Here is a 14975-nt window from a genome sequence, read left to right as displayed (position 1 = left end):
TTTTTCTCTCGTGTGTCCCAGTCAGTAGACCTCCATGCTTTGAATCCAGTGTGAATGACATGGTCGAGGCCTTTGTACTCATACCTAATTGTTGTATAGTGCCAGGGTCATGCTGACATCTTTGATTTGGTTTTCCCATTGAAACTCATGAGTTCTGCATTCCTAATCAGTGTAGGTGAAATTAACCCCTAGTGCAAATGTACTGATGTACTATTAAATTTCTTAAAGATTAAAGTGAGGCTTAAACAGCATATGCTGTCTGCCCAGGGGTGAACTTCATTCTGATACTGATACATATTCAAGTTGTGCTAGTGTGATAGGTAAGTGAAATCTGAGTAGCTAGCCAATTTCTTTACAAATGCCCTCCACTGACGAATAATTGGTTTGGTGGTTTTGATGTAAAAATTAAACTGTTGCTCAGTTTTGCAGACTGCACTAAAAACTCAGGTCTTTATTCTTTGCCTGATGGGATTGCAGCAAGCATTAGCTGTTGCTAGTCTACCCAAAGCAGAGTTAGCTCACTGGTGCTGGTACAAAAAATAGCCATTTTAGCATACTAAACTGAGAGGAGAAACATACTTTTCTAACTTTCAATTTCTAAAGTTAATCCTTATAGCACACTTATGAGGTAGGCAAATGTTACTATCACTTCACTTTAGAGATGGTAAACAAGAGGATCAGAGATTAAAGCCAAAAGTTTCAAACTTGCATGCCTAAATAAGTGGGCTGATAAGTGGTACTGAACAACTATTCTCATGAAAGCTAAGGCATAAAATAAAAAATGTTGGCTTAAGGTTACAAAAAAGTCACCATTATATCAGCTGTCAGAACTCAGGAGTTTATGGCTCACAGCTTTCTTCTACGGTCTGCTGCTCTTTAATTATTTTTTTCAAAATTATAACAATATCATACTTCAGAGAAAGCATCACATTAAGAAAGTGTCATAGTGTTCAAGGGTCAGCTATGGCTCTGTACACAGTTCAGCCCAGATCCAAGAAATTTTGAGATTTTTTTTGTAGTAGAGATTATGTGTTGCAGGCTGGGCAGTGACCCATGCTGGGAGTAGCTTTAAAGTTTATTGGAAGGGTTAAACTTCCCTACCAAATACAGGGAAATTGAGGTAGTGGCTGCCTATACAGAATGGTATTGAGGTAAATAACTACCACAGCAAGAGTCAAATATTAAGGGTACAACAATTGTTGAGAGTGTGCTTTCTAAAGGCAGGAAACCATGTAATAGCAAAATTTATATATAATGTATGGTGCTTTGTAAAATGCATTTGTGAGTCAAGACATTTTTTTTCTAACTATTTGAGTTGGTCTAATAAAAGATATCAGATTTACGCAAAGAACTTTGTCTGCCTATGTAAGTGAAGACTTTGTTTAAAGCATGCACAACAGATGCAGGAAGCTATTCTTCCAGTCAGAGGCATGTATACTGTACAAGATTGCTTCCCAAATTTAGACATGTTTACAATTATTTGGACCAAAAACCTTTTACATAGAAACGAAACTGTATGCTTCATTCTCTGTATTTATTATCTAAAGATTAGGCTCTCTAATATTAATTTAAAACTGTACCATTATGAAATGGTATGTGGGACGCTGTAACTTGTATTCTTTATGTTTCTAAACTATGAGTCTGCATTGAGGGATATGTAACTTGGACAATGGAGGGAGATGTACTGGACACTGTACTGAGGGGTATGTAACTTGGTTGCTGTGGCATTATTTAGGCCAGCAATTTACAACCAGAGTGCTGTGGGCACCAGCAGCAGAGAGGAGGTGAGCAGGCTCTGGTGAGGTGGTAAGTGTAGGCCAGTGGTCTCCAACCTTTTCAAGGTGAAGATCACTTTTTGAAGTAAAGGGCAATCAAGGATCTACCGCCCACACCCACACCCCCCAACTCTGCCTGTGCCGCCCAGCAGGTTGGTCTGTTGGGAAGTGAGGGGGGCAGATCAAGGCCCCCATGATGAGGGAGGGAGTGAGGCAGGGGTAAGTGGGGCCCTGGCCAGGGTAGGGTTGGAGCCTGGGTGGCATGTCCAGGCGTGCAGAGGGGCTCCTGTCAATGTACACACCCTGGCGGAGGCCCAGGGGGTATATCCCCCCCAATCTGTGCATGGGGCAAGGTGACTGCTGCTGTGCACTGGGTTTTGCACCCCAGGCTTTGTGCCCCAAGCTACAGTGGGGCTTGGAGCACAAAGCCCAGAGGGCAGTGGCAGCCGCTTTGCCCCACACAGAGATGGGGGGGTGGGGCATGTGCCCCTCAGGCTTTCACTGCGGTGCACGCAGTGGCGGGAGCCCCACCATGCACTTGGACGAGCAGCCTATGCTCCAACCCTCCCCCAGTCCAGCCTGGCCGGGGCCCTACTCACCCAGTGGCAGGGGGCATGGAGTGGGATTATTCTGGCCCTGACAGCAGGGCACGTCGCTCAGCCCAGCCACATGTGTCCCGCCACTCGTAAGTCCTGCTGCTTGTGCATCCCGGCCACTCCCCACGTGAGTCCCAGCGCTCCTGATTGAGGATCCTCCAACAATCGATCTGATTGACCAGTCGGTTGCAGTCAACCGGTTGGTTACCACTGGTGGCTCTTCTTTTTAGCATTCTCCTCCTCTGCCCCTCCTCCCCCCCCCCATTTGCTGCACAAAAAGGATCAATATTAAAATGTTCCTGTGGGACTTACCTTGCACATGACTACATATTTAGAGCCCTAAAACTCTGGATGAGCAAATTACATGCTCTTATTTTCTAACATGAACAACTACACAGAGAAAAGGGAATTTTCTCAGGGCTGAATTAAGATATGCTCATTATAAGCCCACTTGTTGAAGTCATATGATGATTACATCAGATTCTCAATTCTATTTTTTTGGAATGGAAGTTTTTAGTATTTATAGTTGTGCAAAAAACCTTGAAAATATGACCTAAGTATAAATAACACAGAAGCATCAGCTGAAATCTGAATTAGGCATGTTTTTATTTGCAGAATCCAGGCCTAAAGTTTGATTCTGTCTATTTTACTTAAAACCAGAGGGAAGTCTGTTGAGGGACTGATGCAAGTTATCCTTATTGCAAGATTTCACAGAAGTGATAAGTGCAGTGTAGAGTTCCCAGGCCAGGGCTTTACCTTTTAACACCGTTACCAAAATAGTGTTAAAGTCCTACAGATTAGTGGTGTTAGATGAAAGCCTTCAAAATCCTACTATCTTGTTGAGTGCATTCAGCTCTCAATCAGTCTCTACAGTTTTTGATATTATACGGATGCGTTATGTGTTCTTTTCTACAAGTTAGCTCTCTTGTAATCTGGTGCTAGTCAGTTTAGAGTATGCTCTCTGACATCTGTAGAGGGCAAAAAGTCTGAAATGCACGTGATAATTGAAATCAGAAAAAAAATTATTAACCATCTCATGTTACAGATTCAGCATTAAGAAATTATTCAAGTTTCAAATACTAAGAAGTGATTAGTATAAAAATTTTATTTAAATGACAAATATTCCCAGTAAGTAGTACTGGAGGCAAATAAAACTGTGGAAAAAATCAGATATTTAGGTCTGAAGAGGATCTTGTTTCTATTGCGCAAGAGCACATAATACCAATATTATGGCCTGAAACACATGAATACAATACAGTGCAACATTTTCCTGTATTAGGCTTATATTAACACAATACTGCATTAGGGTGTGTACAATATGTACATCAGACATTTTGTGAAACCTATGTCTCCAAGTTTACACATGAATAAAGCTAACTGCTATAGATATATTCATATAAGTGCTAATGGTTTGAATTGGGTCACTTTCATTTCTGGACTAAAATTATTTAAGATCAAGAATAATGGCAAACTTAACAGCATAAACAGTTGGGTTGTTTTATTAACACAGTTTTACAAAACAAACAAAAAAAATCCACTTAGAGAGAGAGAGAGAGAGTGTGTGTGAATCCAATTTAAATTTAAGGGAAAAATGAAGAGTTTATAGAGCCCATTGCTAGAGCTCTCACAAGTAAGCAGCTGTATAACAGAGGCCAAAAATGAAACCTGAGAACATTCTTCAGTTCCTTCATTATAATAAATTATAACGTATGTGACTGGTGATATCCTGCCAATATTTAATAAAAGGGATTCCACAAAAATGTCCCCTTTAGTCTATATCTAAGGGGTGCTGGCATTGCAGAAAGTAATAGTGAGGAAGTGGAAAATCTATGTATTTGTTTTCCTATATTTTTTCTCATAACCAAGATTATGCAGTGTGCATAATTTGAGAACTGGGGATAGAAAGTTGACGAGAGCATCCTCCCTGGGAAAATCTGTTGAAAATCCTTGAGTTTCTGAACTTATTCCAATGATAAGGCCTACCAAACTATGCCCTTGTGCCCTTCTTCCAAGATCTTTTCTTTTGGTTTTGTTTTTTGAGCCCTAGGTATAATGCATTTCAAGCAGACCAGATTTTGCAGTTTTCAGAAATAGGCTGAAATCATTTCATCTTCAATTTGTTGGTGATGTTTTAAAAGAGGGTATATGGGAGACTCTCATGCAGAAAGGCACAGAAATCAGTTTATTTGTTATAGACCTAAAGATGCTATGATGTCAACGCATCTGAAGATGTTCAGTCAACATAAAGTATACAACAGACAGGTTTTCACAGATACCTGACTTTTTCATAACAGAGTAGGGCATTTGGTAGGTCTACTGTTAGAAAGAAGGGGCTGACTTCCCATTTCTTTGGTTTCCTGTACCGTTTTAAGTGATGGTAGTGCTGGAGCAGAAAGGTGATGATCAGCTCCCTTTTGTTGGTGAAGATTGTTAATATAGCTGGCAATCAGAAGAGTGATCTCAAGAATCTATGAAAAGAGAGAAATAATTCTGATTTTGGGGAAAAAAACAATGATGCATTTTGACTACTAAAAAAAAAAAATCATCTTTTAGCAAGTGACAGACTCTGTACTTTCATAAAGTGGTTATATCAGGGATCAGCAACCCTCAGCATGCATGCCAGAGAATGGCACATGAAGCCATTTGCTTGGCACGCCACAGCCGGCCCAGGCTCTGGGCAGTTGCTGCTGGCCGTGGAGCCCGGGCTGCTCACACCAGGCGGCTTGGAGGCTGCACACCCTGCCGCAAGCAGCCTGGCTCCGTGGCAGGCAGCAACCGCCCAAAGCTCTGGCCGGATATGGCAGGCAGACGAGAGGTTGCAAACAGCTGCACCAGGCTCTGGAGCTGTGGTACTGGCAGCAGCTGCATGCACACCTAAGGGCACATGGCAGGGAAGAGGCCGGGCCAGTACAACCATGGCCCCTTCCTTGCTGCCCACCCTGAGACACATGTGCAGCTGTTGCCAACAATGAGTCAGGCTGGCACTCAGTCGACCTCAGTGTAGCTGTTTGCAGCCTCCCTGCTGCTTAACACAAGCAGCCCAGGTTCCATGGAGGGACCTGCCCAGAGCCCAGGCTGGCTATGGCAGGTGGCTGGGAGGTTGCAAGTCACTGCCCTGGAGGTCTGCAGAGCCCCTGCCCAGCTTTGCTGGCAGGGGAGGAGCTAAGGTTGCACTGTCCTGTCCACAGGTCATGGAAAGGGGGCAGGGCTCTGGACCCTGGTGCAGCTGTTTACAGCCTGTCCATTGCCTGCTACAAGCCCAGGCCCCATGGCCAGTGGCAGCTGCATGTGCACCATGGGGCACGCAGTGCAGGAAGGGCTGAGGCACTGGTGACACATAGGGGCTGCATGCATGAGTGCACGTGCACTCATAGGGGGTGCACATGCAACACCTGAGACTGGCCACCACCAACGCTGCCAGCGGCATCTGGAGGCGGTTGCCAAGGAGGCGCTACCCTCTCACTGCCGACACTGCTGTGGCTGCCTGTGGGCAGTCCCTGCTCAGCCTGTCCTCGCCACCAACATCACCATGGCCGCCTGCAGGCAGTCCCTGCTCACCGCTGCCACACTGCTGCTGTCTGTGGGCGGTCACTGCGCCCTCCCAGCCTCGGGAGGCATGACATGTTCATGGGCTGAGGCAGTGCAACCCCAGCCCCTACCTCACCATCAGCCTGGAGGCGTCCATGCAACCAGCATGCACAAGGATTGGACCACTCGTAGCTCTGCTCCACCCATCTGCCCCTGGAATGCCAAGTCAAGTTGAGGTTGGGGTGTTTTTTGACACTGGCCAAAAACGTTGCCGACCCCTGGGTTATACTTTATCAAAGAATGAATGAGGACAATTTGATTAAGTTTTTTTTTTTCAACTGCTAAAGCAGGTGTATTTTTTTATAATACATTGAATGTTTTGTTCTATACAATGTTTTATGATTCAAGCAGCACTTTCTTGGGAGATCATTCTGCAATCCAATACATGTCATCTTAGAGAATGATTTTATGGCATGCCATGGAAATTTTCCTAGGCCAGGGTTGCAAGGAGGAGAGAAGCACTAGGGATGGTCTGGCCCTCACATGGATGAGGTGTCTCCTTTTCCAACAGTCCTGAAGTCTGAGAGAATTGGGAGGCCATGTCCCGTGGCATCTCCATGGAACTTCCAAAACCTCCCCTGTCAGGGGATGATTTGATGTAAAGTATTTCTTGGCCTGTTTCATTTCTGAATGTACATATTTCCATGAAAAACAGGCGAGAAGGAGTCAGCATCAGACTCACTGCTGGTTTGCCAGGAGCCCGGCAGAGCACAGCGGCATTTTTTTAAAAATTTCCTCCCTGCCTGTCAGAAACACCATGGTGCAGATGGCCACTACTGCTGTTCCTGCCTCTTCCAGTGAGATGGGGGGGGGAGGCTGTAGGCTTTTTAGCAGTGATCAGAGGGTGCTACAACTAAACCTGGTCCTCAACCTACCCCTCAGTCAATCGGAGGGGGCGGAGGAATCATAATCCAGATGTGAAAATGGCAGCTTTCTCTAGGATCGGGCCACAATATTAGCAAGCTGGGCCTGTGCTTTAAACCAGACTCTATATATGAAATGGTACTTCATTACAAAACATACTAGAAATTGTTTTAGCTAATGTACTAACCTTTGGTTTTGCCATTGCAAAAAGGAGTTTTTCTGTTGGCTTGTCCTTTGTCTGGGTATTACTGACTACTAGCATAAAGTCATCTTGGTATCCTCCAAAGGTCATTAGACTCCTATGTCCATATGTAACTATTAATCGCTTTGAAGAGAGCAGAAAAGAAATGCACAAAGTCATAAAAGAGACAAAGAAAAAAAATCAGATTATAGTGACTATTCCCTGAAAAAACATAGCCATCTGTTTTGCAAGACGCTCTTTTTAGCCCCTTTTGTAACATTTTGAAATTAATAATAAATTATAGGGACAGTTTAACTCAAATATCACAGTGATGAATTCCCACTGCAGTCAGTGAGCTTATAATAATGCATGGAGTTTAACGTTTGCAACTGTAACAGACTGTACACATACACACAGCCTACATTATAAGAGTCCAGTCTAACTCCCACCAAATATAATGTTAAGATCTTCAGTGGAAGATGGACTGGCTCCAAATTGAACATCAGGGTCCATTCTTTCAAAAAGGAGTTCATTCCAGCCTTTATGTGTCTGTGTAAGTGACAGGTGAGGTGAATAGTTTGGGTGAATCAAAAAAGGGCAGTCTGGAAAGAGCTAAATTTCCCCAGGGAAGTCAGACTTATAAGTTGAGAAAGATAGGCATAGGTTACTAAAAGTTGAGCAGGCATTAAATTGTCTCAGAGGAAGAAAGCTGTTTTCAGAACATCCTATACTGACTTTATTTCATCTCCCTTTGGAAATCCTTCTGTAATTGTTGCCTTTCTCCCTTTTGTCCACATTTCTGTATTTATGATGTTTAGTTCTTGTGTACCTCTCTTAAAAATGCAAAGGAAGTTGTACTAAAACACTCTAAATTAATGCAGTATGTAAAGCTGAGATTTTATAAGTGTCAGGAAATTCACTTTAAGCACTCTAGGCATTTATATATATGCTTGCACTGCAGCACCAAGCACTTATAAAAGCACCCAGCACTGCAGCACATGCAGTTGCATAAAGATTGAAATGTGTGTCAGCACTGAGAAAATGTGTTTTAGTTTTGAACTAAAACATCTCAAAGGTGTTTTAGTTCAAAAGCGCACCATCACCATTTTTTGTGCGCTGATGCGCATTTTGCCACTTATACAACTGCATGTGATGCAGCACAGTGCACGCCAGCTCACATGTGGAGGAGACTCAATTAATTGAGTCTGCCCCAATCCGTTGGATCTCTGGCATGTTGTGGGACGAACAGGTATGTGTATAAATGCCCCTAATGACAATACTGTCGGGCTTCAATTTACATAGTGGTTACATTCTTGAAAAAACAAACAAATGTGCAAGTAGAAATTGCGTAAAAAGATACCAGCTTTAAAATACCTATCTTTTTTAGGGAAAAAAAGTTTTAGGTTCCAGATGTGGCTGATAATTTGGCCAATAAATGCCTGTGTGTGCACGCAGCTACAGCACAGCATACAGGCAGCAAGGAGCAGAGCCCGGCAACTTGGAGAGTTGTGTGCAGCTGGTAAGCATGGTGTGGTGGAAGGGGAGGGGGGACGGAAGGGCATGGGGGGGCAGATCAACGCCCCCTGCAGTGAAGGAGGAGTGGGGCATGGGCAGAAGCAGACACTGCACAGCTGGGGTGGGTGCAGGACGAAGCCCAGGAGGGCATGGGGGGGAAAGGTGTGCCCCCAGATCTGCATGGGGCAGGCAGGCTGCGGCTGCAGCTGCAGACTGGAGGCACGGCTGTGTCAGGTTTTTCTTGGTGGGGGCTGGGCTCAGGGTGGGTAGCAGCGGCGCTGGGAGGGAGCTACTGGGGGGGGCACTATAGCCACCCCAGATTTTGCTGTAGCCCACCATAGCCCTTTTTCAGTGCCACCGCCGCCCAGTTCAGCTCAACCCCTGATAAGAAGAGCCCCACACAGCTCTAACTCCAGCCCAGAGCTGCAGCCTGCCCTGCCCTGCACAGATCCAGGTGGCACATGGTCCCCACCCCCCCCTCCCCGTGGCCTTCCAGGGAGGGAGCCACCCCGTCCTGTGCCCCCTGGACAAGCCACAGCTCTCTCCCATGCTCACCCCGCCCTGGCTGAGCAGTGTATGTCCCAGCCTCTGCCCCACTCCCTCTCTCACCACGGGGGGTATTGATCTGCTCCTCCCACGTCCTTTCCCTCTCCCCTTCCACTACAACACAACACATTTACCAGCTACACTGAGAGCAGCATGGGGAGGTGCAGGGGGGGAAGTGTCCAGCTGATTCTAGACACATCTGCACATCTTGGTGACCATGCTGCACTGTGTAAAAGTGAATCCACACCATGTACAAAAATAAAGGGTCACAATTAGTTGACCATGCATAACTGAAACCATGTAAAAAAATACCATGTAAATCAAGGCCCGACTGTATATTATTCTATCTCTTTGCAAGTATGAATTTAAAAGGGAAGCCTCTCAGCTATACCAGTTCCACTCAGATGATTTCAATGGAATTACTCCTGATTCACCCCACTGTAAGTAAAAGCAGAATCAGGTGATTAATTTCACAATTAAAGAACTCTGGGAGATATGATATATCATTGTAGGTTACAGTTATATCATATTGCATTATACGACAATGTAAATTAAAGTCAACGGAGCAAAGTTAAGGTTATTCTATGAACTGTAATTATGAATGTCCTGACTTAATAGTTTGATATAGTATAAAACTTTTCCTTGATAAATATTGAGCAAAGAAATCAAGATTCATTGGAGCATCTGCACTAATATAACCCAACAGTTTGCAGTAACAAGTCTATGCTTTACAAAACTAATTGTGTAAATAAGATTTCTAGGCCAACTTCTTTTCATGTTCAATTTCATTTAAGTCAAAGCTGATTCATCAAGGATGAATCTATACACCATACTCAGTATTAAAACTTCTCTGTAACAAAACTTTTTTTTTCTTTTACCATAGAGCTGTATTCTAAGGTGCTTATGCCATCTTCGTGTACAGCAAGCCATATGAAGGAACTTTCCTGTGTGGAAGTTGTTTGAGGCTATAAAGAGAAAAATAACTTTCTATCATTTTTTGTAAATAAGGTAACCTTTAAATATTAGGTTAATAATAATAACTAGCTGTTAGGTAGCCCCTTCCATCCAGCAATCTCAAAGCACTTTGTCAAGGGTGACAATATAATTATCTCCATTATACATATGGGGAAATCGAGGCACATGGAAGTAAAGTAAGTTGCCCGAGGTTAAAGAAGTAACAGGTATGAAAGTAACTGAGCTATGAATTGAACCATGTTTTTCCCCTGAGTTCCAGTCCAGTGCTCTATCTACTAGACTGTACTGACTCATCTAATAAAAAGATAGGTATTTTAAAGCTTGTTCCTTAAGACACCAACAAATAAATAAGTAAATAAAATAGAGCAGCAGTGGTGAAAAGCCATTATTGTATATGTTTAGGGATTTCCTGAAGTGGAATAAAAGTGAAAATGATGCCACAGTTCTATTTATCAGACCTGCATTATTTTTTTGTAAATTCAAAGATCAAGCATGACAAGAACATTTGTTTATGTTTTTGGAATATTTATTTTGGTAAAATTTTGAGTTCATCTTCCTTGTTATTCTTGTCTCAATTCTCATTTTCTTTGGTATCAGTGTTACAGGATGTTTAACAGAAATTGGGAAATCAGCATGGGAGCCTGCTAAAAATATACCTTGCACATTCTTAGTGCTTCTGTAAGTTCTAATACTAATGTCTCAACCCAACCCCTATTAAGTCAGTGAGACTTTCCACAGTTAAACAGGAGATGAAGCAGATCCCCACAGCACTAACTGAATTTACTAAGTTGAGGAGGCAGGAGAGAAGTGGGCTATAAATTGTTAATGAGATTTATTTATTGTAAAGATTATTAAAATTGATCATTTAAAGCAAGTGCTGATATTGTACCAGAGAGTCGGTCATTAAAACATTTTGAACACAACTTTCAGCAACATTTGTTTCTCTGTAACTATGTACAAAGTTTCCAAAACCTCCAACCTACTGAAAGTTCCTTACTTTTGCTACAAACAGTTTAGCCCCGAAAAACGACCATTTTCTGGCTACTGTGAGATAAATGCGCACACAGTCTGCAGCACTGTGCCCCCGGAGAGCCATCCATCTCGTAGACAATCGCTGACAAAGCTGTCTATTGAAATGAAACATAATGAGCACTAATTTTTGGATGCTATTGTTCAAACAGATTTAAGAAGTTTATTCATATCTTGAAAATTAATGAAAATGTTTCTATTTGGTTACAATTACTATTTAATTTATGCCTTGCAGTCTATACAAGAATTACAAGATACACGGTATGAAAACCTAAGCCAATCTTTTAACAGTTTTTTATACATAAAGCCACAACTGACTTCTTATTTCTGTAAGGTTTTGACTTGCTAAAAGCAAAGAATCTAGCATTTCCTTTTACATAAAAGACAAAAGCAGCACAAAATGAAAAATTACATCATGGCTTCTGACATATTTCTACTGATACTCAGAGATAACATCAAAATTAAGACACAAACAACATGAAATATAGATAACCTTCTTGCACATGCACACATAAAGTATTTCAGGTAGCATACCTTGTGTTCCCCTGTACTTCTTTATTTTTCTAATAACTTTTGATTCTTTTAAACTTTTTTTCTATCCCTTGTAGTTTTGTTTTTTAGGAATCACATGGAAATGTATTGACTTTAAATCTGTTACTAAGTTTATGCTTTAACTTGTTTCAAATTCTTATTTTTTATGATAAAGGAGAATGAATAGAATAGGTAGAATAATGTTCATATTCCAGTGCCAGCTTCCAATGGCACCTTTAAAAGTATTTTGCAGTATCCCAGGTGCTGCAGCACGGTGGTTGAGAATCACTGATCTAAATCTTCTGATGTCATTGAAAAGGCTTTGCTTTACCCATAAGTTTAGCAGAATACAAGAAGTAAAATGTTTTTATCTTGCCCATCATACTGCTTTTCCTTTCTCACCTTAATTGTTCTTCAGAACACCCTTGTTTATACCTCTTTGGATAAAACCTCTCCACAACTTGTTTTAATGTTTGATTGGACTTAGACTGGGAAGTGCCCTGCCCTGCAGGAGTTGAGAAAGGCCTTTCAAAGTCTCCAATCTCCACCTGGTAGAAAGGAGATCTTTGTTAATGGAGAGTAATTTTAACACTTAAATACATTTTATTGCATTGTTTTATTACTTATATGCTGTAAAACCTGGCACAATTTAACAACTGAGTTACATTTTCACTGAGTTAAAAAGTAATTAGTATAACTAACATTTTGATTTTAGTTTTCTTGATTCATTTTAATTTAGTTCTCTTATGTTTTATATTTACTACATCTAGGGTGTGTCTACACAAGATGCTAAAAGTGCAGTAGACGAATTCTACTGCGCATTAATGCATCATGATAAAAGCTGTGGTAATGCGCTAATGTGCAGTAGAATTAGTCTACTGCACATTAGCATCACTTAAAAGACATGCACTGGCACTACTGATTACAGCGCATTAAGTTAGTATCAGTTATTACAGGTACTAAACTTAATGCGCCATAATTATGATGCATTAATGTACGTGTAGTGGGAACAAGGTGTGCTGCTGCTATTTGTCCCATGGGAAACAAATGTTCCCACTTGTCTGGATGCACCCACTGATGTCAAAGGCGCAGAGTGTACTTAGCCTTGACCCCATACACGTATAGCAGTGTAGGGATGTGGCTGGGCACTTGGCACACAAAGGAATGGTGACTTTGGGTTGCCTCCATGATTACAACTGCAACTGTGTGGTTGCCAACAGCAGCTACCTTTTATTGCCCCCCTTCCCATGCACTCCCACACATACAACTTGTCATTCAGGGCAGTATGAGGGCACCTGGTGCTGATGAACTGTTGGCATCACCCTTGCTATTGTACTGTACATGCACAAAGGTTACCTGTGCTAAAAGGGCTGCCATTTCCAGTGCCAGTTCTTTGTTTACAGGGAAAAGTCCATTTACTATATGATCATTTGTCTGATACAACAACAGCAGCTTCTCCCTGTCTGTTTCCCCATGGACTTGAGCTGAGAAATAAAGCCTACAAAAGAACACAAAAAGTTATTTAAACATAAAAACAGGGGAACTAAATGAGCCTATAGGACTAATATTAGGATTTAACATCCTGTACTTCAAAGCAATTGGTTAGAAGTCAGCTTTAGCATTGACTACCTACATCTTATTACTGTCTGTTCACTAGGTTATATGAAATAGTGATAGGAGTCAGAAGGCAGGGTAGATATGCACTAACTAAATAAGATTATATATATGAGTACAAACTTTTGTGAATTCAAGTTCACTTCATCAGATGTGAAAGAACAGCATGAAGTGCAGTGGAGCAAATGAGCATCTGATGAAGTGAACTTGGGTTCACGAAAGCTTGTACTCTTGTGGCAGTGCACTTTTGGGTGCCTGCCACTTTAAGGGCAGAAGCAGCCAGCTGCCAGGTGCCTGATTAGGGCAGCCATTTTAGGGCCCAGATACGCAAGCTGGGCCAGTAGTCTGCTGCTGGCAGCCAAAGAGGTAACATCAGGTGGAGCTATGATTCAGAAACATCTTGGAGGTAAGGGCAGGCACTATTGGGATAGTCAGGAGGCTCCTGGTCCTGGGCATGACCTGAAATTGTGCCCTGCAGGATAAGGGGGGTCTGGCAGAGCTGTCTGTGGCGGGACAGTCCCCAAGAAGTACCAGACCAGGCACCCTTCCCGATGAAAGGCAGGTAGGGGACACCTTGACCTTACCCCCCACCACCTGGTGAGTAATTGGTGGAGCAGTGGGGCCAGGCATACCCGTTAATAGGTACCTGAGCCCAGCAGGGACAAAGGGTCCCAGAGAGACTGAAGAGGGGTAGTGGTGTTGTGAATAGTGACTCTGTGGGCCCATGTATAGTAGGGTGCAGCAAGGTGCCCAAAGGACTACATGAGTTGGGGTGCAGAGTAGAACTGCAGAGGGCAGTTTGCAGGACTGCATCAGGGTCATACTGAGTAGGGCTGCTTGGGCAGTACATGGGCCAGCCCCAAGTGTGAGAAGACAAGAGCAGCTGCCTGGTAAGGGGCTAGGTGCAAAAGCAGCCCAGCGTCAGCGTAAGGTTCCACCACATAGAGTAGGTGAACTTGTGGGATCCGAAGTTGCTGCGTGGTGGTGCCGGGAAGTGAGTAGCAAAGCCTGAAGGCCCTTGAGGGGTCAGTCAGGAGGAGCAAGGGTGGCAGAGTGTGGCCCAGTAATGGGCAGTATGTTAGAGGCCCCTTTGAGAGGGGGGCAGAGTGGAAGAGGCCCCTGTGAGAATGGAGTAGCATGTGAGTGTGAAAGAGGCCAACAATGGTCTGAGTTTGCCCCGGCCTCAGACCAGGGAGCAATATCAATCTGAATGTCATCTGTGACGCATGGGCCGTAGTGTAGGGCAGGTTCAGAGCCACAGATGGTGGCCCCTGGCATTGGGGTACTGTAAGGGCAGCCTTCCACTTAATAAATAATGTTAACATTTAAGTTGTGGCAGGCAAGTCAGGGCAGACTGCCCTAGGCAGGTGGGTGGATCGATTTTTGAGATCCGGCCTTGAGTTTGTCCCTGTCACAACTCACTCTATATATCTATTTAATTAGTCTACAGAGGTGAATATCTACCCTGCCTTGTGACTGACTTTATGGCTAACCACACCTCTTAATGATATCAGTCCAGTTCCTAAGAAATAAGTATTCCCATTACAAACTCTGGCTACAGAGAGGTCAGAGACTGAATCAATACAGAGACTGATTATCCTTATCAGCTTTGGTGGTATCACATCCAGATCAGTGTTGAGACATGTTTACAGAGCTGCACTCAGAAGCTTCACTGTCACTGTGCTATACCTGGTGTAGACGTAGAAATTCAATCTTTAGAACTTGGGGATGCATCATCCAGCCTGTGGGGCTCCTTGTGGG

The 14975-nt window shown here is 43.2% G+C and overlaps 1 protein-coding gene across 3 annotated transcripts in view; it reads right to left on the bottom strand.

The window, feature by feature from the left end:
- Positions 1-2953: 2953 nt before the first annotated feature.
- Positions 2954-14975, bottom strand: part of PLEKHH2 (pleckstrin homology, MyTH4 and FERM domain containing H2) — an 86773-nt gene continuing 74751 nt past the window's right edge. For all 3 annotated transcript variants that reach the window (XM_019483259.2, XM_059718608.1, XM_059718605.1), the window contains 6 exons: positions 12957-13098; positions 12003-12148; positions 11038-11167; positions 9944-10030; positions 7011-7148; positions 2954-4839 (listed from right to left, as the gene is read on the bottom strand). In XM_019483259.2, the coding sequence (XP_019338804.1) occupies positions 4657-4839; positions 7011-7148; positions 9944-10030; positions 11038-11167; positions 12003-12148; positions 12957-13098 (826 nt within the window). In that variant the 3' untranslated portion in view covers positions 2954-4656. The remainder of the gene's footprint in view (positions 4840-7010; positions 7149-9943; positions 10031-11037; positions 11168-12002; positions 12149-12956; positions 13099-14975) is intronic.

Source organism: Alligator mississippiensis, chromosome 1, assembly GCF_030867095.1.
Source record: "Alligator mississippiensis isolate rAllMis1 chromosome 1, rAllMis1, whole genome shotgun sequence".
NCBI lineage: Eukaryota > Metazoa > Chordata > Crocodylia > Alligatoridae > Alligator > Alligator mississippiensis.
This window is presented reverse-complemented; position numbering and strand designations above follow the sequence as displayed.